We start from the raw sequence: 23694 nt of genomic DNA, 5'->3' as shown, positions 1-23694 counted from the left end.
ATTCTTCATGGAATGAGGTGGAAGGATGTTTAGGACTTTTTTTTTTTTTTTTTTTTTTGGCTCTGTTGGGTCTTCATTGCTGCGTGCAGCCTTTCTCTAGTTGTGGCCAGTGGGGGCTACTCTTTGTTGTGGTGCATGAGCTTCTTATTGCCGTGGCTTCTCGTTGCAGAGCACGGGCTCTAGGCGCGTGGGCTCTAGAGCGCAGGCTCAGTAGTTGTGGCGCACAGGCTTAGTTGCTCTGCAGCATGTGGGATCTTCCCGGACCAGGGATCGAACCCGTGTCCTTTGCATTGGCAGGCGGATTCTTAACCACTGTGCCACCAGGGAAGTCCTGATGTTTAGGACTTGATAGAAGGTGAAGAGGCACTTGTGTGGCCCACTGAGCATTTTCCCGGGCTTAGGGTCACTGTTAAAGCACCCATGTTGCAGACCCCTCCACACTGCTCATTATCAGCCACGAGCTCTACCAAACAGTAACAGTTCGGAGCATATTCCTCCAGATTCTTTTGGACTCTTACTCTTTGCCAGGCGCTCTCCTGGGATTTTGGGGCACAGAGTACAGAAGACAGAGTCCCTGCCCTTGTGAAGCCCACATTCTAGTGGGGAAGGATAAACAGTGAACAAAGAAGAACAGTTGACCCTTGAACAACACGGATTTGAACTGTGCAGGTCCACTTATGTGGGTTGTTTTCAGTAGTAAATACTACAGTGCTACATGATCTACACTTGGTTGAATCCACAGATGGGAAGCTTCAGATACGGAGGGACCACTATAAGTTATACTCAGGTTTTCAGCTGCGGAGAGGGTGGGCACCCCTAACCCTCATGTTCAAGGATCAGCTGCATATGTCGGAAGTGATGAGTTAAGATGTATAGAGAGTGACGGGGGCATGCTGGTTTACCCAGGGTAGTCATTGGTGAGGATTAAGCAGGGGCGTGAATGCAGTGAGAGGGCCCTGGGCTGTCTGTGGGGAAGGGTGTCTCAGGCTGAGGAAGCAGCAAGTCAGCAAGTGTGAAGACCTGGGCTAACAATACGTTTGCATTTTAGTTACTGTCAAGGGAACCACTGTGACAGGAACCCAGGGAGCAAGAGGAGGGCGTGGGAAGTGAGAGTGGATCCGTGGACAGGGACCACGTCATGTTGGGCCTTGTAGTCCATAGGAGGGCCTTCGGGCTGGCTTGTGGAGGGAATATGTACTACCTGTGGGCTCATACTGTACGTGGTCATGTCAGGGAAGCTCCATGGCTTGAACGTGACGTGGGTTTTAAAAAGTGAGTAGTGTTTCTATGTGGATGTAGTGGTGGGAAGGGAGATTTTATTTATTATGTCTCATGTACTAGCCTGAGGACTGCTGGGGATGCAGGCATCCCCAGCCCATGGTGATAAACGTGGCCATGGAACCATAGATGACCAGTGTGGTAGGTCTTGGTGGGGACATGCTTGGGGACAGTGCACAGTGAACTCTTATGGCTACAACTGGATGAAGGGACAGTGAAGGTTTCTTATTGATTTTAATAGCTGCTCTCTCAGGAACGTTCCAGAGAACTCAACCAACAGTCATTTAAATAAGGGTTCACTTTTGCCTCATATAACAAGTTCAGCAGCTCAAGGATATCACAGAATTGGGTTAGAGCGTGCAGTTCTTTTGACCTGCTTCGTGTGGTCACGAGATTGCTGCATCAGCTGCTGTCTTACGTCCTCGTGGAACCACACTGAAAGCAGGGGCCGACTGGGGCAAGGAGCCCGTTCTTGTCCTCCTCCCTTTTGTCAAAGAGGAAAATCTTTCCTGGAAGCTCCTTGGCCAATTTGTCCTTATGTCTTTGTTTCCAGAACTAGGTCATTGACTGGGTTAGTTGGGATTAAGGTTGGCTGTAAATTACAGGAAAATTCTATAAATATGTGAGACTTAAATGAGCTTGAAGTTTATTTCTGACTCACAGTCAAAAAGTCTGGTGGCAATCCAAGCTGGTGTGGCACTCTAGGTGTTAGGGTCCCAGGCTCTTACACATTGTTCTCTGTTTGGCCTCCATCCTGCCCTCCCCATTCTCAGGTTATCTCAAGACCCCAAGATGGCTGCTGAAGCCCCAGCCATCATAGCCCCATTCTAAACAGGAAGGAAGGATGAAGGATATGACCCCGTCTCCCCATAAGGACACTTCTAGAAGTCACACACACCATTCCCACTGGCCAGACATTAGTCTCATGGTCATATCCAAATGCACAGGTGATTCAGAAATATCTTTGCCGAGGGTTCATGTGCACAGGTGAAAACCAGAGGTTACGAGTGGCAGTATAGCCCAGTGCAGGAGCTCTTAACCTGGGGCCCATCTGGCATTCAGGTCCAAGAATTTGGATGAGAAAAATAACATCTTTATTTTTACCAGTCCCTAACTCAAATTTAACTTCTATTATGAATTACATTTATACGTACTAGTATATTATAGCGTATTATAAATAGTGTTAGCAAAATCTATGACTCTGTCACCAGTGGTCATCATGAATCTTCAGAGCTCATTTCAGCTGTTGCAGATACTTCTAGTGCTGTTTATGCTCACCTCTGTTTCAAAATTGTGATCATTTAAAAACCTGCTAAGGGGTTCATAGTGCACCCCCCAACTGAAAAACACCAGAAAACAGAAATACGAATTGATAGGATTGGCTCAGAGCCAAGTGGCTGGGGTTCAAATCTTGCCACTTGAGAGCTGTGTGAGGTTTTGTTTTCTCTGCCCCAAAATGGGTGATCCTGTGTTTACCTCAGAGTTGTGAGGATCAAATGAGTGAAAACATTGGCACCTAGAACACTGCCTGGCACATAGTGAGTACCAAGGAAATGTTTGTAATTATTACTCTGTCACTGTGAGAGAAGGGAAACGAGACATCGGTGGACAGCTAGCCAGCTGCTGCATGTGTCCTTGATACGTGGACGAAAATCAGGGTGCCGTCAACCGAGCAAGGTTGCCATAGCTGCCATTACTCATCTTCCTCTGGTGCGAGGCTGTTCCAGTATCATGTCACTTTGTACTCACAAAGCACAAAGGATAGGTATTATTACAGTCCCCCATTTCACAGATGAGAAAATTGAGACTCAAAAAGGTACAAAGAGTGGCCCAAGTTCCCACAGCTAATGTGAAAAGCAGCTTAGCCTTGAACCCAGATAGTGTATCTAAAGCCCGCCCTGTTGCTGCCTTTCTTAAGCGTTCACGGTGCCATTTATGCCGAAGAAACCAGCAGCTATTCTTAAAACCAAAAGCAGAATCTCCAGAGACGGCAGTGGAAGGAAGGGGGCTGTCCACCATGGAAGAGTTGGCCTGATTCTCCTGGGCCGGTTCCCTGGGCATCGTTCCTAAATGACAGTGTGATGTTGAGATTAATAAGAGTCAGGGCATCTGGCTTCTGCACACGGCTCTGCACCTTTCCACCAAGTGACAGCTTCTCTGCACGTCAGCGTGCTTACCTTTAAAAGGGAGGATTCTAGTAACAATACCCACCTCAGAGCACAGTTCTAAGGAGTGAATGTATTAATTATCCACGCCAAGCACATAGTAAGCAATCAGTAAATGCCAGCGGCTATTGTTACTGTCATTATGATTATCCCCTGCCAGCATCCTGTGCCCTGGACCACGTGTGCTTTTCCATGTAGCCCAGCTGAGAGAAGAACACAGAGATTCAACTTGGAGGTGACAGAGAAACAGGCAACTAAGTCAATACTTACTCTGATATACTCTTGAGGACAATTTCAAACGTACAGAACATCAAAGGACTAGTACAAGGGCCAGAAAACTACAGCGTGTGGGCCAGATTCTGCCCCGCAGCCTTGCAGGTGTAGTTTTATTGGAATGCAGTCATGCCCACTTGCTTACATATTGTCTGGGTCTTTGGCTGTTTTTGTGCTACAGAGACACAGTTGAGTGGTTGAGATAGAGACCGAGTGGCCTGCAAAGCTGAAAATACTTCCTGGCAATTTACAGAAAGTCTGCCCACCTCTAGACCGGTACAGTGAGCACCTGTGTGCTTACCACTCAGATTCAGTGAGTGTTCGTGTTCACCATCTTGAGTCGTTTATCTGTTTCTGTAGGTCTGTCTTTATATACATTTAATTTTGGGCTAAAAATAAGATGCAGGCCTTGTAGTACTTAATCTGAAGATCCTTTTACTACCAGGATGGTGAGTGCTTGGACTACCTCAAGCCCAGGTGGTCCAAAAACCCAGTGACGTGGTATGAAAAGTGTGGTGTGTGTGTTTTTCTGAGGTGAGGCCACCATAGCATTTCTTGAGGTTCTCATCATTGTGATTCCCAAAGAGAGTCTTAAACCCCTGAAACCAGAGGGGATGCAGGACGCCAGTCACTTGCAGACCTGTTCGCAGCTGCGTGGGGCCTGGGAAAGAATAGGCTGGGGGAGCCCGTGCTGCTCTCCTTGACCTGGTCCCTCCTCATTGTTTCCTTCCTTCCGGGAGGAGGATTCCCGCTTGGCCTGGCGCGGCTTACTCACCCTTGAGGGCGTCGCCTTCCACTCACACACATGAGCTCACTGCCTTCCGGCCTCAGCCGAGCAGCCCTGTTGTCAGGATGGAGACACAGGAAGAGAGGTTTCCCAGTCAGATGGCAGCAGCTGGGGCTGGGTCTCAGTGCTCGCTCAGGCAGCTTTCTGCGCCTCCATGGTGGTGGAGAGGTGGCTAGTCATGCCCCCGGGGACGAGAGGATCAAATGCGGTCCTAACACCAACAGGCTGAGCCTGGGACCCGCTGTGTGTCAGCGGAGTGTGTGAGATTCCGAGGGTCACCACAGCAAAGCATCACATCTTTGGTAGCTTCAAACAGCCACGAGTGTTCTCTCTCAGTTCTGGAAGCCAGAAGTCTGAGATCAAGGTGTCAGTAGTGTTGGTTCCTTCGAGAGGCTGTGAGAAGACCTGTCACCCCGAGCTTCTGATGGCTGCCCGCCATTATAGTATTGTTTGTTCTGTTATCACTGTTAGCCAATAGTCCTGGTTACAATCCCACTCTACACCATCTGAGCTGTGTGACCCTTGCAAGGGACTTTCATTCCCTGAGCCCGTTTCCTCTTCTCTGGGGCAGGGCTTGTAACCCTCTGCTTGTCGTGAGAGTTAAATGAGACAGTGCAAGTGAGTGCTTGGGCTGGGACTGGGCCCAGAGTAAGCTGGGAACGTGGCTACCGCTGTTAGAGTCCAAGGCTCAGTGTGTTAGCCTTGCTGAGCGCAGGAGGGGGCAAAAGCAGGAGGGTGGGGACGGTGGGGAGGCGGGTGCAGTGTCGGACAGGGTGGTCCTCGAAAGTGCCACGAGGGGTGTTGGCTCAGTGAGACCTGCCGGATGCTTTTGCTGAGGCTGCTGCTGCCATTGTAATTTAATGACCCAGGGTCACAGAGTGACTTGGTAGACTTGCCAAGTTATTACTCAGCACCCCACACATGCTTAGCAAGGCTTCCAGGGGCTGACTGGGTCCAGAGGTGTCAGACTCCCTTAAGTCTGGACTTGCTAACATTCTCCCTTCCTTTTCTTGTTCTGTCATTAGCTTCGCCTCAACAGCATCAAGAAGCTGTCCACCATCGCCTTGGCCCTCGGGGTTGAAAGGACCCGCAGTGAGCTTCTGCCCTTCCTTACAGGTACGGGTCCTCCTGGGGCCCAGGTCAATTGGGGGCTCCCGGGGGTGGTTCCTGCCAGGTAAGAGAAGCCCCTCTGGATTTAACAAGCTGTTTGTAAGTGCCGTGTGCCGGGTGCTGGGGCTGGGGCAGGGACTGGTGAAAAGCGCTCTGGAGGCAGATAGAGCCAGGTTTGAATCGAAGCTCCAGTGACTTTAGGCGAGTTACCTCACTGTTCCATAGAGTTCTTATGTGTAAAATGGGCATAGTCGACATGTGATGTAGCACGTTGTGAACATTAAATAATAACAATAACAGCCTACAGTTACTATATATATACCTAATGTGCCAGGTGGTGTTCTAAACCCTTGCTTGTGAGGATTGAGTTCGTTCACATAGAGCTGTGCTCGGTAAATGTACACCACCATTGTTGTCCAAGTTAATCTCACAGTAACTCCTTGAGGTAGGTAAGACTGCTGCCCCCATTTCATAGATGAGGAAACCGAGGCGTGGAGAGATGAGGTAACTTATTTGGTCGTACAGTTAGGAGGTGCTCCAGAGGGGATATTTATCAAGTCACGCTGGCTCCAAACTCGACAGTGTTGGTTAATGACTCATAGCACAGACTTGGGTCCCAACTACCTGGGCTCAAATCCTAGCTCTACCACTTTCTAGCTGTGTGACCTTGGGCGAGATACTTCATATCTGCCCGCCTCCGATCCTTCATGTGTGAGAAGGGCATTAATAGTTCAACCTAATATGAAGATGAAATAAGATCCCACGTGAAGTGCTCAGCATGTGGTAAGTGCTGCTGAGGTGTTAGCGATTAGACCGTTCCTGTGCTCTCCTGTCTGTGAAGATGTACTTAAAGTGCTTGACACAATATCTGATACAGACTGGATCACCAGTTAATGGTAAATCCTCTGTTCCCATCATTCTTATTATGACTTCGTACTTCATACTAATTAAAATCGCCAGTAAAGGCTCAGAGTTAGCTGTGCTTTGTCCCTAGTGAAACTCTTTCATCTCTGATCCTCTCACTTGGGCCTAGTGATGGTGCTGGGAGGCGGGAGGGAGGCAGGGACTCTCACCCCCGCATCATTTCACACTGGGGGAGTTGAGGCTTGAGGGGATGTGCAGGGACTTGCCCACAGTCACAGCTGATGACTGAGGAGCTCAGGGGTATCTGCCTCTGAACACCACATGGGGAGGAGGCATCTGCACACGTGACATTGAGCAGATGACCTCAAACCAGTGGCTTCCACTGGTGAAATGTTGGAGAGACTTGAAGGCTTTAGAACGCTGAGACCCGGACGGCCTCGGGGGCAAGGGGTACAGGGAGTGTGGTACGGCAGTGTAAAGCAGTGGCTAAAAAGTTGTAGAGAAAAGAGTTGGAAGGACCTGGGTTTGAAACCCAGCTGTGCCACCAACCTGCTGGGCACACCTGGCTAAGCCATTCCACCGCTCCCAACCTCAGCTCCCCTCTCTGCAGAGGGGGTAAAGCAGGCCCTAACTCACGGGATGGCTGGCGGATCCAGTGCTCCACGCAGCACGTGCTGCGGGCAGTTTCTTGGTGGAGGTGGCGGGGAGGCTGCCTGGAGGGAAGCGGGCAGGAGTGAAGGGCGGACGGGGCCAGGATTGAACGTGGCGCTTTGCATGGTGAGGGCTGCAGGGAGAGACGCAGGGGCAACGTTAACGTGGGGGTTGACGGGTGTGGGCCAGAGAAGCTGGGAGGGCAGTTGTGTGGAGGTGGGAAGGGTGGAGATCTGAGGTGCTGGCAGCTCCCGTATGTTTAGCTTCCAGGGATGCAGCTTGGCCAAGGAGTCTGGACTGGAGGTAGAGTTGAGTATGAGTTGAGGATGTCCTTAAGGTCTCCAGGAAAGGAACAGAACAGGGAGGGTGATCTGAACTGTCCACAGTGGGAGCCGGCGAAACCGAGGCTGGGAGGGAGCCTGAGAGCAGGACACGCCAGAGCCACGCCGGCCAGAGTTTAGTAAAGCACTGACTCTCGTGCTGGGCCCCAAGCTGAGCTCTTCACAGAAAGCAGTTATTTCCCTTCAGTCTCAGAACAACGCTGTTGTTGTGATTTGGGGGATGAGAAAAGAGTCTCAGGCCAAGTGAGCTGCCACACACCCAGCCAACAAGAGAGCAGGATTTGAACCTACCACAGGATGGGCATATGCCTCACGTACACTCAGGGAGCTGAGATGCCAGCCTAGACGCTAGGGATGCTAGCGTCTTCTGCCATAGTCATTCCCATCGCCTCAGCAAAGGGAGGATGGAGCTTGAGAAGGGCCTTTGGATTTAGGTGTTAGGACAGAGCAGTTCTCTTCGCGCACAATCGTCCCTTCTTTCAGCAAAGTTGAGCAGATTGAGTGCCCACTGTGCTCATCTCTGGCAGAAGCTGGGGCACAGAGGAGCCAGTCCTGGACTCGGGTGGTCATAGCCCGCAGTGAGGTCTGATAAGGGTGGCCTGGTTGGGCAGTGAGCCTAGAGAAGGGACCTGACCTGTCAGGGTGGCATCCTGGAAATCTTCCAGGAAGCGGTAGCTAAACCAAGTGTCGAAGGACAGAGCAGACTTTCTCAGGCTGAAGAGAACGAAGTTCCTGGCAGAGGGAACAGTGCTGAGGGTAGAAGCAAAAAGAGCTCCCGTTTCCCAGGCTCTGCGCTCATACACGTGGTCGCGTTTGCTCCTCACTCTGGCCGTCGCTGCAGTGGAAGGATTGGCACCATTTTACAGGTGTGGAGACTGGGATGCAGCGAGGTGGTCTCGCTCCCCCAGTGTCCCGCACCTAGCCACGGGCACTCTGTCAGCTGCCCCCAGCCTCTGCCTTCATCTCTGCCCACCCAGGTGGAGGGTGGCTGCCAGTTTGAGGAAGCAGAGTGGAGCCTGCTTGTTCCCAGCTTGGGTTACTGAAGGGTGGGGTCATACTTGGGGTGGAACTGTAAGCCAGTCTGTCTTGTCCCACAGACACCATCTACGATGAGGATGAGGTCCTCTTGGCCCTGGCGGAACAGCTGGGTACCTTCACCACTCTGGTCGGAGGCCCTGAGTACGTGCACTGCCTGCTGGTGAGTCTGGAAGGTGGGGAAGGCCCCTGCCTGGCGCTGGCGGGGTCAGACCCATGGTCCTGGCAGCCAGGGCGGGGAGGGGAGAGTGCAGGAGAGGCTGGGGTCATCTTCTCGGAACAGCTGGGCCTTGGACATTCACTTTAATCTGGCAAGTCAGCAGTGACATTTAATACATCAGCACGAAAACGCGGGTGTCCTCCTTACCGTTGACTGGGCGTGCCTGACCAGCACCAGGCCCCACCGGCACTCGACGCGTGAGGCTTTCAGTTTGGAGTTAGGCTGGGTTCTTCCACTGCTTGCTGTGTGACTTGTAAATTACTTAACCTCGAGTCATTAAAACTTACCTTGAGAATCGACTCAAGAAGCCCTTAGCACAGTACTTGGCATGTAGTAAGTACTCACAGATCGTAGCTCCGTTGTCATTAATGCCATATGTTGTGAGGTCGTGTCCACCCTTTGGGGTAGAGACAGCCACCTGGAGCAACAAGAGGTTCAGTGTCGAAGGTCGCATGGCTAGTGAGTGGCAGAGCTGGGATTCCAGGTGTGTCCGGTTGACTCTTCCCCAGGCCCCACCCACTTCCTGCCTGTGAGACCCTGTGCTGGGTGATGTCTGGGGACAGAGATGGTCAGATACTGATAGCAACTGCTGTTTGGGAGAAGAGAAGGGAGGAAGTGCTCCAGTCCTGTGACCTGGGTTGAAAGACCCTTGGAGGTTGCTCACTGTTCTTCAGAGCCGTGGAACAGCTCTGCCTCCCTTTTTTTCCTCCCAATAATTCTTTCATGGTTCCTGAAGACATGTTAGCATACTGTGGCATCTGCACTTGATGGTGTTTCACAGTTACTGTCAGCAGGCCTTGTTCCTTTTAGTGGTCTGTGAAATAATGTGCTGCTTATTGGGGTCTTGGATTTGAGCACATATGGTCATTTATTTTCTTCCAAACATGCATTAAGCATTAACTCTAAGAAACTGTGATAATTATCATTAGATTCTGGTATCCTGTCTCTCACCTGAGTGCACATGTATAATTGTATATGAACACACAGAAAATTGTATGTGAATGAGGTCATTTCATACATTTTATACAGAGCAGGACTGCTTAACACCAGGAACGTGATGAGGTCCCTAGACCTACCTGAAAGGGGTCCCTTGAACTCCATGGAACTATCTGCAGCCCCTGGTGTTTATCAGTCTTTCTGAGGAGAGAATTAATAGCTTTCAGCAGCTTCTCAGAGGACTCAGGAGCAGAGAACACTGTTGAGTACCCCACAGCTTCAACCAGAGCCACAGGCCTGCAGACAAACGGCCGGAACCCGGCTTCCTTCCCCTGCCGAGTCAGGGTCTTCCACTGATCATTCCCAATGAGGGAAACCCCTGTCATCCCATGCTTCTCTTTGGGGAGCAGTCATGTGTGACCTTTGGGACTGGTATCCGTGAGGATCCTCTGGGCCAGGCAACACTGGGAACCCGCAGGCAAGTCAGGTCAGAATAGCTTCAGCACACTCAGCACCTGCAGCGTGTGTTCTGAGTGCCTTATGTACAGTAACCCATTGTGTCCTGCAGCGACCCTGTGAGACTCGTGCTGGTGTCATTTCACAGATGAGGAAACCGAGGCACAAGCTGGGAAGAGGCAGAGCCAGGATTTGAACCCAGGCCCCCAACTCGTTGCCACTACCACTCTTCTGTACTGTCTTCAGAGGGCTCCTGGTTGCCCCACAGGCTGATCCGAGCTGGAATAAAGGGAAACCAGGGACCCTTAGAACCCAGAAGAGGCGGCTAATCTGGGTTAGATGGGATGGGGGAGCTGTCGAGGAGGAGCTCCTGGAGGAGGTGGATTTTGACAAGTTACGGGAAATGGCTCTTTTGCAACCTGTTCATTCCATGAACGTGAGCAAGGACTGTGGGCTCCGGGAACCCAGAGGTGTGTCAGACCCAATCCCGGCCCTCGTTCTCTGTGGTGTGAGTGAGATGGAATTTCACAGAGATCCGTGTAGGTATAGTGTGAGGATTATTTCTGTATCAGCAGCTCTTAACCCTTTTGGAATCATGGGTCCCTTAGATGAAATGAGACCCTCTCCTCAAACGAGTAGAGATGATTTTAGGAGGTTCACGCCTTTCCCCCTCCCCAGGTTTGAGAACCCCACCCTCCATTGCACAGAGGCCTCATGGCAATGGGTCTTTGTTATGCAAAAGCATCATTTGGGGTTTCCTCAGTGTGCACCTTCCTGGGCCCTGCCCCCAGAGTCTGATTCTTTAGGTCTGTGCTGGGAGAGGCCTCCTGGGTGATCCTGCCGTGGGTGGTCTGGGAACCACACTGTGAGAACCTCTCCCTGCAGTAACCCACTGGGGCAGAGATCCTTGGGTGATGTAACTACTGCTTAGCCTTAGTCCCCAGGCCTCTGTTATCGTGACAGGTTACCATAAGTTTCACTTACAGTCACTTGCTAAGTATTAATCAATTATTACTCAATATTTACTGAGGGACTCTAAATGGAAGATTGAGTGCCTCCTGTGTGCCAGCCTGGGTAGTGGGAGAACAAGGAAATAAGAGGAACCCGGTCCCTGCAGTACTGTGACACCATGTCTGCAACCACACCTCTGTGAGCCAGTCCTGCACCCAGAACCCTACGAGAGTGTGTCCCTGTGACACAGGCCGCACACTGAGGGTCCCCAGGCAGGCATGGCATTACGTTTTCCTTGTGAATCATTGCCCCCTCCCTCCCGTGGCTGTGTTGGGTCCCCGCCACTGCACAGAGGCCCTCTTCAGCTGCGGAGAGTGCGAGCCACTCTGCGCCGTGGTGCACAGGCCTCATTGTGGTGGCCTCTCCTGTTGCGGAACATGGGCTCTAGGCACGCGGGCTTCAGTAGTTGTGGCTCACCGGCTCTAGAGCACAGGCTCAGTAGTTGTGGCGCATGGGCTTAGTTACTCCGCGGCATGTGGGATCTTCCCGGACCAGGGCTTGAACCCGTGTCCCCTGCATTGGCAGGCGGATTCTCAACCACTGCGCCACCAGGGAAGCCCCCATTGCCACCTTTTTTGTGTGTGTGTTATGCGGGCCTCTCACTGTTGCGGCCTCTCCCGATGCAGAGCACAGGCTCCGGATGCGCAGGCCCAGCGGCCATGGCTCACAGGCCCAGCCGCTCCGCGGCATGTGGGATCTTCCCGGACCGGGTCACGAACCCGCGTCCCCTGCATCAGCAGGCGGACTCTCAACCACTGCGCCACCAGCGAAGCCCCTATTGCCACCTTTTTAAAATGAGTTTTTAAAAATTCTGTTTTTGATTTTTTTTATCATGGTAAATTATAAATAATATTTACCATTTTAACCATTTTTAAGTGTACTCTTCCGTGATGTTAAGTACATTCACGTTGTGGTGCAGCCATCACTACCATTCATCTCCAGAACTTTCTCATCTTCCGCAAAGAAACTCTGTACTCATTAACCAGTGACCCCCAAGCTCCTTACTCCAGCCCCCAGCAACCATCATTCCACTTTCTGTCTCTGTGAATCTGACTACAGACATACCTCAGAGATATTGTAGGTTTGGTCCCAGACTATCATAGTGAAGTGAATATTGCAATAAAACGAGTCACATGAATTTTTTTGTTTCCTAGTATATATAAAAGTTATGGTTACACTTTACTGTAGTCTATCAAATGTGCAATAGCATTCTGTCAAAAAAAGGTACATAGACCTTAGTTAATACTTTCTTGCTAAAAAATACTAACCATCATCTGAGCCTTCAGCGAGTTGTAGTCTTTTTGCAATAGTAACATCAAAGGTCACTGATCGCAGGTCACCATAACAAATACACTAATAATGAAAAAGTTTGAAATATTGAGAGAATTACCAGAATGTGACACAGACTTGAAGTGAGCAAATGCTGTTGGAAAAATGACATTGATAGAGTTGGTAGACGCCACAAACCTTCATTTTTTAAAACAGTGCAGTATTTGCAAAGTGCAGTAAAGTGAAGCGCAATAAAACAAGGTGTGCCTGTGCTCTGGACACCTCATGTAAAGGAGTCATTCAATATGGAGTCTTTTGCGACTGGCTAATTTCATTTAGCATAATGTCTTCAAGGTTTATCCATGTTGGAGCATGTGTTAAATGAGGTTTTTTTCACAGATAAGAACCTGCCCCTTTTGGCTGCTTTTGGGAAACCAGCTTTGCTTTTACCAGCCATGTTTCCCCGTGGTGACAGCTGACAGAGCTGGAAAGCAGCTGTACTCCTTAGACTGTATGCTCTCCAGTTTGCCCCAGTCTCTGCCTCGGTTGTCCGCACCTGTCACCTTTGCCCATTGCTTCAATTCTGTTTCCTGCATGGGCCCTGGAAGCATTTCCATTTATCATTTCTTCTACTTTCTTTACCTGTCAGGGCAGGTTGGACTTCAGACCACAGACCTCCACATCTTTTTTGAACAGATTAGGGTAAATTGAGTCTCCCTTCATTAGGTCAGTAATTCCCGAGTTCCTGCCCTGTGCCAAGAGGTCTGCTGGGCTCGGGGGACACGGTGGTGAGCCAGTCAAATGTCCGTAAAGGAACGTGATCACTCCAGGCCTCACAGTAACAAACCAGTGAGAGTCGCGAGCCTCAAAGTCCCCCGGTATTGTGAGATCCTGATGCAATTGCCTGTCAGCCCTTTGGAGGTTCTGGAGCCAGCTGGCCCGGTTTAGATCCTGGCTTGTGGCTATTATGCTCGGGCAAGTTACTTAGCCTGTCTGTGCCTCAGTTTCCTCTTCATAGGACCTGCTTTGTAGGATTCAGTGAGTTAGAACCAGTGCCCCCCTAGAGTTGTGGCCCTGCTCAGAACATGTAGTAAATAGATGTTCCAGTCAACATCAGTGATGATTCCTGCACTTTGAGAAGCTGATGACAGTTGCGGCCCTGTCCTCAGAAAGCGACGTGTATAATTGTGAGGTGTGTGGACCCCACTGAAGCGCCTTCAGGGTCCTGTGAAAGAGGTTCTTCAGGGAAGGCAGGCTGGCTTGGGGGGGTCAGGGAAGACCTGTTGGAGGAGCTGAGCAGTGTGGGGTGGGGGGAGGGAGCTGGGCGGTGACCTTGTGTTCTGCCCCCCAGCCACCCCTGGAGTCGCTGGCCACGGTGGAGGAAACCGTGGTGCGGGACAAGGCGGTGGAGTCCCTGCGGGCCATCTCGCACGAGCACTCGCCCTCCGACCTTGAGGCCCACTTCGTGCCGCTCGTGAAGCGGCTGGCGGGCGGCGACTGGTTCACCTCCCGCACGTCGGCCTGCGGCCTCTTCTCCGTCTGCTACCCCCGCGTGTCCAGTGCCGTCAAGGCGGAACTTCGACAGTGAGTCCCCTGGCAAGACCCAGCCTCTTCCCTCTCCTTGGTCCCCTTCTCTCAAGCCTCGGCCCCCTCTAGGCCCATCCAGGGCCCAAAGGCCCCAGAGCTCTTCCAGCCCCCACTCCCCTCTGCCCACCCCTCAGAGACAGTGGTGTCTGGACACAGCTGGGTGTGAACCCAGGCACTGCCTCTTGGTCATTTAGGAAGTGGAGATAATGATGGTTCTTTCTCCCATTGGTTATTGTGAGGATTTAAAAGAATTACTACATACAAAATGCTTAGAACAGAATCTGGTACACAGAAGCACTCGACAAGTGATGTGTGATGCTATCTTAGGCCTGTTTGCGGTTGGCAGATAGTAGGCCTCCTCCTCCACTACCCTTCTCCCCTTTGGCTTGATACCCCAGGGAATTGCTTGCATGTAAGACTTGGCTTCCAGAAGAACCAGTGAAAATATTTTTAATTGGATTAAAATTTTCTATTAATGTGTGTTTCCCCTCCCTCTGGACTTCTGTCCATCCACCATCTTTATGAACCACTGAGCAGCAAGCCCGGGCCCTGAGCCATCACTCCTGCCAGAATACTGGTTTACAGCTGCCTGCAGGCACGTAGAGGGCTGCATGTGCCCCCGTGCATCTCCAACTGGAGCAGTCACTGCTGGAAGGGAAAACCTTTGAGTAGCCCCAGCCCAGCAGCTTAGCCAAGCAATTTTATGTGGTCATAATAATGTAATCAGTACCTGCCATTCACTATGGACTTACTGCAGAAAGGCTGCTGATTGTTTCATGCACATTGTCTCATTTAACCCTCATAACGACCCTGTAGGGTAGGTACCGTTATCAGCTCCATTGTGTAGGGCTGGGAAGATTCAGAGGCCATCACTCGCCTAGGGTCACCCAGGCAAAGCCAGGAACTGCGTGACTACAGCGTCTGTGCTCGCCCTCCATGGTGTTGCCTGCTGCCTTGGGATCCCAGGGGTCCCTCCTGAGCCCCATCCCAACCCCCAGGTACTTCCGGAACCTGTGCTCAGATGACACCCCCATGGTGCGGCGGGCCGCAGCCTCCAAGCTGGGGGAGTTCGCCAAGGTGCTGGAGCTGGACAACGTCAAGAGCGAGATCATCCCCATGTTCTCCAACCTGGCCTCTGACGAGCAGGTGGGGCCTGCTCCACGCCCCTCTCCTCTGTCTCCCTCCAGTGGACCCTGAGTCTGAAAGGGCGTCCCAGGGCTGATGGGGCCTCTGCTGCACTCTCCTTGTTCCCATCCTCTCCTCAGGACTCGGTGCGGCTGCTAGCGGTGGAGGCGTGTGTGAACATCGCCCAGCTCCTACCCCAGGAGGATCTGGAGGCCCTGGTGATGCCCACCCTGCGCCAGGCTGCTGAGGACAAGTCCTGGCGCGTCCGATACATGGTGGCCGACAAGTTCACAGAGGTACGTGAGGGGGCTGTTGGCAGCGTCTCACTGATGTGGAGACTGAGGCCTCAGGCAAAGGGGAGGGGCTGCATATAGGAGCTGGGGTTTAGTGAAGCCCAGGGGAATCGTCGGGTGTTTAAGCGGTAAGATCTCGGTAATCATCCATTTGGATCTCACTTCACTTGCCAATCCTGATTGAAGGGTTCTGAGGCCAACTTAAGGTTCTGTGGGAGAGAACCACGGGAACAGAGAAAGGGTAGCATGTATGTGGTCCTGACCTAATCGAACTTTATCTCCTTTTACAAAAGGGAAGACAGTCTGTTTGCTGGGGCTGCTGTGGCAGAGTACCACAGACTGGGTGGTACTTTATTTCCCCACCGTTCTGGAGGCTAGAAGTCCAAAATCAAAGTGTCAGCAGGGGTGGTTTTTCTGAGACTTCTTTCCTTGGTTGTAGATGGTTGTCTTCTCCCCGTGTCTTTAATTGTGTGTCTGTGTTCTCATCTCGTCTTCTTATGAGGACTTTAGTCATTTTGGATTGGCTTACCCTAATGACCTTGTTTTACCTTATGACCTCTTTAAAGACCCTGTCTGTCTTCAAGTACAGTCACATTCTGAGGTTCCAGGGAGGTGTGGGGTGTGTTAGGACTTCAGTGGGAGATACAGTTCAGCCCCATAACACAACCCAGAGGTTAGACTGGCCAGAGTGACACCATCAGGCGGGCAGAACAGGGACAAGATGCCACGTGTCCCAGGACAGTGCTCTTTCCACAGAAATCTCAGTTTGCTTATCGCAAAAGTAGGTTTATTGAGCACCAGCTCTTTGCTGGGCATTGGGGTACGATGAGTTCAGTACATCCCTGGCCGTCAGGGAACAGACAGTCTGAAGAGGGAGGCCAGCTGAGACAGAGGGAAATGTAATGTTAAAGTGTGACAGGTGCGGGGCTGGCGGGTGTTCCTGGGCCTGGAAGCACTGAGGCAGGTTCTGGAAGATGAGTGGGTGAGGGCTGGGGTAGGGACTGTGTCTGGCGTGGGCAGCGGACACTGGGCGGTGAGGGCAAGTACGAGCAAGGACATTTGGGACTGGCTTTGGGGCGAGGGGACACTGGAGAGATGGGCACCAGGCTCCTGGGGTCCTCACCTCTCCCCTTGGTCAGGAACTGCCCTGTCTCCCCCCAGGCCTCCAGAAGCGGCACGCCAGCAGGACCTGTGCACCCCTTCTGGCCTGGTGTCATGAGATGCGGAGGGCCTAGCATGCCTGCTTCCCTCTTGACCCTTAGTATTTCATCTTAATTACAAAAGTCACACGGACTCTGGTAACGAGTCTTAGAAAACACAGAAATATTTAAATCAAAAAGTGAGAGCCAGCACACATCATTAGACTGTTTTTGGATCACATAACAGAAAACCCAACCCTGAACAGGAAGGAGATCTGTAGTTATTTCTAATGCAGACAACAGTACTGTGCAGTAAGTACCCTCGTGGTACGGCTCAGAGACGTACGGGGACTCATCCAGGGTCACACAGGTGCTAAGTAAGAGTAAGAATTTGAGCCAGGCAGATGGACTCCAGAGCCATGCTCGTGACCACTGCACTACCCAGCCCAACTCGGCACCATACAACAAGGAAACCAAGGCTCAGAGAGGCTCCGAGACTTGGCCACGGTCACCCCCATGGCCCTGGCATTACATCTCAGCGGTGATTCCAAGGACTGTTTTTACCCCATTCCTGGTGCCTTTATCTTTGATTTTGTTCTCATTCATTTAGAATACCTGCCAAGCCCTTTGACCCCCCCGACCTTCCCTTTCTGCAGCTCCAGAAAGCAGTGGGGCCTGAGATCACCAAGACGGACCTGGTCCCTGCCTTCCAGAACCTGATGAAAGACTGTGAGGCCGAGGTGAGGGCCGCAGCCTCCCACAAGGTCAAAGGTTGGTGCTGGCGACCAGGACACAGTAAGCGGGTGGGTGTCCGGGAGGCTGAAGGCAAAACTAGGACATTGGGTCTTACCTCCCGCCGCCTCCATTTCCCTGCCCACAGAATTCTGTGAAAATCTCTCAGCTGACTGTCGGGAGAATGTGATCATGACCCAGATCTTGCCCTGCATCAAGGTAACAGGGAATTTGGTGGGAGGAATAGAGCAGATCTGAGCCTTCTGGAAAGAAGGGATGGAGACTGGGCATTAGGGGCAGCCAGATGCAAACCGAGTTCCCAGCCTTCCAGGGCCAGGCGGTCTTGGGTTTGGAGCAGTTAGGAGCGCTGAGTGCAGGCAAAGTCCGAGGCTCGGGGCTGAACGTGGAGGTGGGGAGTGCTTCCCCCTCGAAGCTCACTGGATCTCCTCATCCGGAGAGCTTTGGGATTGGGGTGAAAGCTGCTGGGAACGGGTCGTTGGACTCCAGGCAGGCCGGACATGTATGGACCTGCAATTCCCCGTGCACACTAAGCCTGCCCTGGATTGAGATGGCGAGAGTAGGCTGTGTCTCAGGGCTTCTTAGGAGTTGGAGTCTTCTTGGCCACTGACCCTGTGGCTCCCCCATTCCTTCTCCCTCCCAGGAGCTAGTGTCAGACGCCAACCAACATGTCAAGTCGGCCCTGGCCTCAGTCATCATGGGCCTCTCTCCCATCCTGGGCAAAGACAACACCATCGAGCACCTCCTGCCCCTCTTCCTGGCTCAGCTGAAGGATGAGGTAAGGGCACCTGGAAGGCTCTGTGCTCTGGCTGGGACAGGTGGGGCGGCTGCTTTCCCAGTTCGCCAGGATCTTCAACAAACACCCAGGTTGCCAAGGAGTTGAATGTTTGTGGGCATGATGGACTGCACGTTAGCTTATTTGTTTATTAGGCATTTGTTTTGCATGCCCTTATTCTGTACTAGTCGTTTTTTCCTGGGCACTAGGGATTCCAAGGCAAAAAAAAAAGAACGAGACACTTTTGTTCCTCAAGGACCTTCAGAGACTGGCAGTGGAGAGGGACAGATAGGCAGTCCCATGATGCCCTGATCATACAGGTGCTGTGATACATTCATGATGATCAGAGTTCAGGCTAAGATGCTGTAATAGAGACCCCAAAATACAGCGGCTTAAATAAGGTAGAGAATTATTTCTCTCACAACAGTCCAGAGGTGGGGTGGACCTACACTGGGGGATTGGCCCTGCTGACCTTGGCACTCTGTGGGTCTGAGGTGGCTGAAGGGAGAGGGCACCGACCAGCAGCGGGCCCCGCCCTCTCAACAGTAAGACCCCAAAGGGGCACCCATCCTGTCTGTTCACACCCCATTGGCCAGAGCCAGTCATGGGACCAACCTCAGCTAGCTATTTATTTGGCTTGGAGCACAAAAGATGAGAGCACCGCGCGATGGCTGGAGAGGCCATGGGGTGACGGCCAGGGAAGTAGTGTGGACTTGAACCTGGGGTGGAGGAAGCGGAGCAGATCTGGGTGTTGGGAAGGAGCCCTGAGACGTGTCGAAGGGAGATGCAAGTGCTGCAGCCGAAGAAGTGCAGGGAGACCAGACCAGAGGCTGCTGCTGGAGTCTGGGAGGGGGGCGTGGCTGGTTTCGAGAGGTAGGAGGGGCCGTGCTGGGGCCTGGGGCTCGCAGGCCCCCTGCTGTTTGCCTTGGTGGGGACTGGGCAGATGGTGATACCACAGGCTGGTGTGAGACCTGTTAGTGTAACTTCTGTGTTTGCAGAGGCCTCGCCCTGACATACATGCACATGCACACGAACGTGCGTATACCACACACACACACACAGGGCACACGTATGCGGTGCACTAGGAAGTTGGAGGGAACATTGCAGCAGTTCATTTCTTCACATAGGAGTCCCCTGCTGTGCACACCCCTCCGCCAATTATGACAGTTGAGGCTTTTATAATCATTGGATATAATATACTTTTTTTTTTTTTTTTTGCGATACACAGGCCTCTCACTGTTGTGGCCTCTCCCGTTGCGGAGCACAGGCTCCGGACGTGCAGGCCCAGCGGCCATGGCTCACGGGCCCAGCCGCTCCGCGGCATGTGGGATCTTCCCGGACCGGGGCACAAACCCGTGTCCTCTGCATCAGCAGGCGGACTCTCAACCACTGCGCCACCAGGGAAGCCCATAATATACTTCTAAGAAAAGATAAATAAACTTAAAATTAAATCATTTATGTTATTTATGTAAACAGTGTTTCATGAACATTTGCAGCAGCTATATCTAGTGGAAGATTCAAAGGAATATAACAGAAAAAGAGTGAAACTAACAAGTTGATGAGCCTTGGGACATTCCTTCCCTCTCCCTGTCTCCCTGAGTACCCTTGGCTTTAGGAAGAAACACATTAATCCAGTGAAGGGGAGGGGGAAGTTGTGTTGGCTGTGAGAGTCTTCTTCAGTTCTTAGACTAGGTAGTAGGAAATTGGCTGTCTTTCATTCCTAAAGGGGACTCCGTTATTTTTGAAAAGCAGGACTTAGGTGCTTTTCTCAAAGGATTTGTTGGAGAGGCCTTTTGGGCAATCTCACTTTGGAGCCAGCAGCTGAGGCTGTCTTGTCTTTTCAGCGGCTGCCATTGCTCTTCTTCATTGCTTGCTGAGTCTTAGTCCCCATGGCCACCCTTAGCTCCAGTGATTTGCCTGAACAGCCTTCGGAACTCAGAAGAGCTGTTATACTCATGGTCACTGTTGATTACAGTGAAAGGATACAGATTAATATCAGCAAAGGAAGAAGGTGCATGAGACCAGGCGCCAGTTTCCAGTTATCCTCTCCCAATGGAGTTATACATAGTGCATTTAATTCTCCCAGTACCAACGTGTGACAGCACATGAGGAGACTGCCAGCTAGGGAAGCTCGCTGAGCCTTCGTTTCCAGGGTTTTTATTGGGGATTGGTCACATAGGCATGGAATGGAGCCGTTCGCGTGGCTGACCTTAGGTTACTCTGTCTCCAGCCTCTGTAGAGGTCAGGTTGATGCCACATGGCCCAAGGTCCTCACCATAAATCACATTATTAGCATACTCTATCTGGCATGGCCCAAGGCCCCCAGGTAAACAAAGACCCTTTTATCAGTTTGGATATTCCAGGTGCTTAGAGGTCATCTCCCAGGAGCTGGTCAAGGGCCAGTCCTTTGGAATGTGCCAAGTTTGAACAGCCTAGACCTGTCCAGTTAACCCCTTACTGCACACTTGCTCATTTGGTTCACGGATTCATTTCAGTGCTTGCTTCCTTACCCCACAGCTCCCAGAGGGAGATGTAGAAAAAATTAACTGTGGTGTCTGCCATCCAGGAATATATTATGTTGGACAAGGAGTTAATTGTGTTTATGTGCCTTTTCTTAAAAGTTGCTTTAAAGGTTTTTAGAAGCAGATGGGGGCACAGATTTCCCTGCTCTCCTAAGGTAGAGCGTTCTTATGAACCTGTCATAAGTTGAAATGGTGTAGAGCAAAGAAGCAATTTTTTTCTCTAGTAAAAGCAAAAACCCTCTTTGGGTTTCTTTTGGTTAGCAAAAGCAGGCACCAGTGTAGGTCTTTCATAAACTCAAAGTGGTGTAAAGCGAACTTTCGAAAAGTGGGGGACACCTGCATATGTGCACATGTTGTAAGTCAGAGCTCATAATATTGGTAGTCACCTAGTGGTTCAAAAATATTTCTTTATTCCTTCGTTTTTTTCTTTCAGCTGATGTATTGAGCACCTACTATGGTCCAGAAACTCTGCTGGGTACTGGAGACATAAGGATATATGAGACGTGCTCCTTACAGAGCTCAAAGACTAGCAGAAAGAGTAAAAGTAACAGAAATGATAAAAGTAATAAACTCCCACATGCCAAGCCCTTTGTGGATCAGGCAGCTCAGTAGCCTCAACCACCCTTTGGGATTAGATGGACGTTTCTGTGTCACACATTGATATCCAGAAATGTTAAGTCCCTTGCCAAAGGGCTCCCAGCTAGCAACTGGCAGAGCTGGGATTATTATCTTGTCTGTTTTTCCCAGGGTACCATGTTTTTGCACTGTGATTCCTGCAAATTCTTCAAAAGGGCTAAACATTTTTTGTGCTTCTATGATGAGATTTGAAAAGCTGTCCCATTTAATAATCCATGTTGCTTGCTTTGTGTGTGCTTTTAACGTCCCCAGGGCCAGGAGCTGGGCTTGGGCAGTGGTAGTCTGCCCTGCAGAGATGTTTATTATACGAGGTTGGTGTGGTTGAGCTCTTTTCACCCTGCCCTGGGTTCTGTGTGCATTGGCCTTCTCTCAGAACCCTTCTATCCTCTCCTCAGTGCCCGGAGGTGCGGCTGAACATCATCTCCAACCTGGACTGCGTAAACGAGGTGATTGGCATCCGGCAGCTGTCCCAGTCCCTGCTTCCCGCCATTGTGGAGCTGGCTGAGGATGCCAAGTGGCGAGTGCGGCTGGCCATCATTGAGTACATGCCTCTGCTGGCTGGACAGCTGGTGAGTGCGGAGGCCTGGTGCCAGGCACGCTGCCCTGGGAGAGGTGCACGGTGGAGTCTAGTCACAGTGCAGTGTGTCCCGGGCTGTGCCAGTGGACCTCGGGGCCATGAGGGCTCAGTGGAAGGTGTGAGGACTGTCCGGGGAGTCGGAGGAAGGTACACAGGAAATAGGGCCTTTATAAGATGGATAGAATTAAATGAGAGAGAGGAGAGAGAAAAAGCCCCTCAGGTGAAGCTGAGCAGTGTCCCAGCTGCTTGGGATGGGTGTGGTTTCCCTGAGGTTTGCTGGAAACTACCCAGTCTCCCGTGATCCCTTACTTCCTTGTCTTCTGCAGGGGGTGGAGTTCTTCGATGAGAAACTCAACTCCTTGTGCATGGCCTGGCTTGTAGATCATGGTGAGTACTTCTGGTATCTCTGGGAGGAGATTGGGGCTCCAGGAGGGATGCAGGGGTGGATTGTCTGGGGCAGGTAGGGAGAGTGGGGGAGGCTAGAGTCACTCTCCCATGCTGTCAGATGCTCACGTGGACCAGCTCCTTGCTTTTTGGAGTCCCAGAGAAGCGCAGGGGTCACCCAGGGGCTGCCTGCTACAGTCGAGAGTCCTAGGGCTACCAAGCAGACAGCCTGGGTTTGAATCCCACCTCCTGGCTGTCGAAGCTTAAGCAAGTCACTTGCCATCTTTCAGCCCACGCTCATTCTGTGAAACATGGGACTTCTCATCCCAGCCTTTCAAGGCCATTGTGAGAGCTGCTCGTTGTTTTCACTAAGAGTGGCAAAAATAAAAGTTAACATTTTTCTGTAACAGGCAGGCTCCATTCCATGTACTAAGTACTAAATCATTTGCTTGGGCAAATCACTTCTCAGAGCCTCGGTGTGCCCGTCTGTATCTTGGAGCTCTTGAGGAGGTACTGCGTGGAAAGAAAACCCTACATTTAGCACACAGCAAGCCCTTTCTTTCTCTTGGAGTTTATTGGTTCGTGTGTGGCCTGGTACCTAGGGCTGCTCGGTAGGCAGTAGTGAGTGTGACTGTGACTCCCCACCCGAGTCAGTCCTTCACCTCTGAATCACCGCCCCCTGTCCCTCATCCTTCTGCAGTCTATGCCATCCGCGAGGCAGCCACCAGCAACCTGAAGAAACTGGTGGAGAAGTTTGGGAAGGAGTGGGCCCATGCTACTATCATCCCCAAGGTCTTGGCCATGTCTGGGGACCCCAACTACCTGCACCGCATGACTACGCTCTTCTGCATCAATGTGAGCACGCCCACCTGCCTCCGGCCTGTCCCTGAGGGGTGGGGGAGTACCTAGGAGAGGAGGAATGGCAGAGGGTCCGCAGGGGAGAAACCTGGCTTGGGGGTGGGCAAGTGATGGGATCTGGGGTTGCAGGGGTGAGTCCTTGGGGAACTGCAGGCCAGAGGTTGGGGCTCCCCAGTCAGAGTCACAGGGCCTCTGGGGGTGGGGACCTGGCGTTGTGGGAGGCCCAGGACTAGGGAGACTTGGCCTCTCGGAACAGTGATTGCCAGACCTTTCTGAGCACCCTCTCCTTCCCCACAAAATGTGTATATATCTATTTATAATAGTTAAATGTGCAGTTTATAGAATCAGACCTTTTTAATTCTAGCTCTGCCATATATTAGCTATATTTAATCACTTAAATAAGCCATACACATAACTAGAAATTAAAGGATAGGATTTCAAAACTAACATAACTAAGTGTTCTGATAATTTCTTCCCATGCCTCACTTCGGAGACCACTGTACTAAAGAAGGGATCCCAGGGGTCAGGAATCAAGTCCCATCCCAAGAGGATGAAGGGAAGTCTGAGGGTGGGGAGACAGGATGGGACAATGTGGGCTGGGAGTTTGCAGGGCAGGGAGACAGTGGTGTTAGGAGGGTGTTAGGGGAAATGG

At 51.5% G+C, this 23694-nt stretch overlaps 1 protein-coding gene across 1 annotated transcript in view; it reads left to right on the top strand.

The window, feature by feature from the left end:
- Positions 1-23694, top strand: part of PPP2R1A (protein phosphatase 2 scaffold subunit Aalpha) — a 32562-nt gene that overhangs the window by 6185 nt on the left and 2683 nt on the right. The window contains exons 2-12 of the mRNA XM_030847796.3: positions 5529-5619; positions 8567-8667; positions 13748-13980; positions 14982-15129; positions 15249-15404; positions 17197-17311; positions 17421-17491; positions 17934-18068; positions 21619-21792; positions 22127-22187; positions 22885-23039. Coding sequence (XP_030703656.1) covers positions 5529-5619; positions 8567-8667; positions 13748-13980; positions 14982-15129; positions 15249-15404; positions 17197-17311; positions 17421-17491; positions 17934-18068; positions 21619-21792; positions 22127-22187; positions 22885-23039 — 1440 coding nt within the window. The remainder of the gene's footprint in view (positions 1-5528; positions 5620-8566; positions 8668-13747; positions 13981-14981; positions 15130-15248; positions 15405-17196; positions 17312-17420; positions 17492-17933; positions 18069-21618; positions 21793-22126; positions 22188-22884; positions 23040-23694) is intronic.

The sequence above is a fragment of the Globicephala melas genome, chromosome 19 (assembly GCF_963455315.2).
Source record: "Globicephala melas chromosome 19, mGloMel1.2, whole genome shotgun sequence".
In the NCBI taxonomy this organism is placed as follows: domain Eukaryota; kingdom Metazoa; phylum Chordata; class Mammalia; order Artiodactyla; family Delphinidae; genus Globicephala; species Globicephala melas.
The sequence above is the reverse complement of the archived record's forward strand: the minus strand, read 5'-3'. Positions and strand labels throughout refer to the sequence as shown.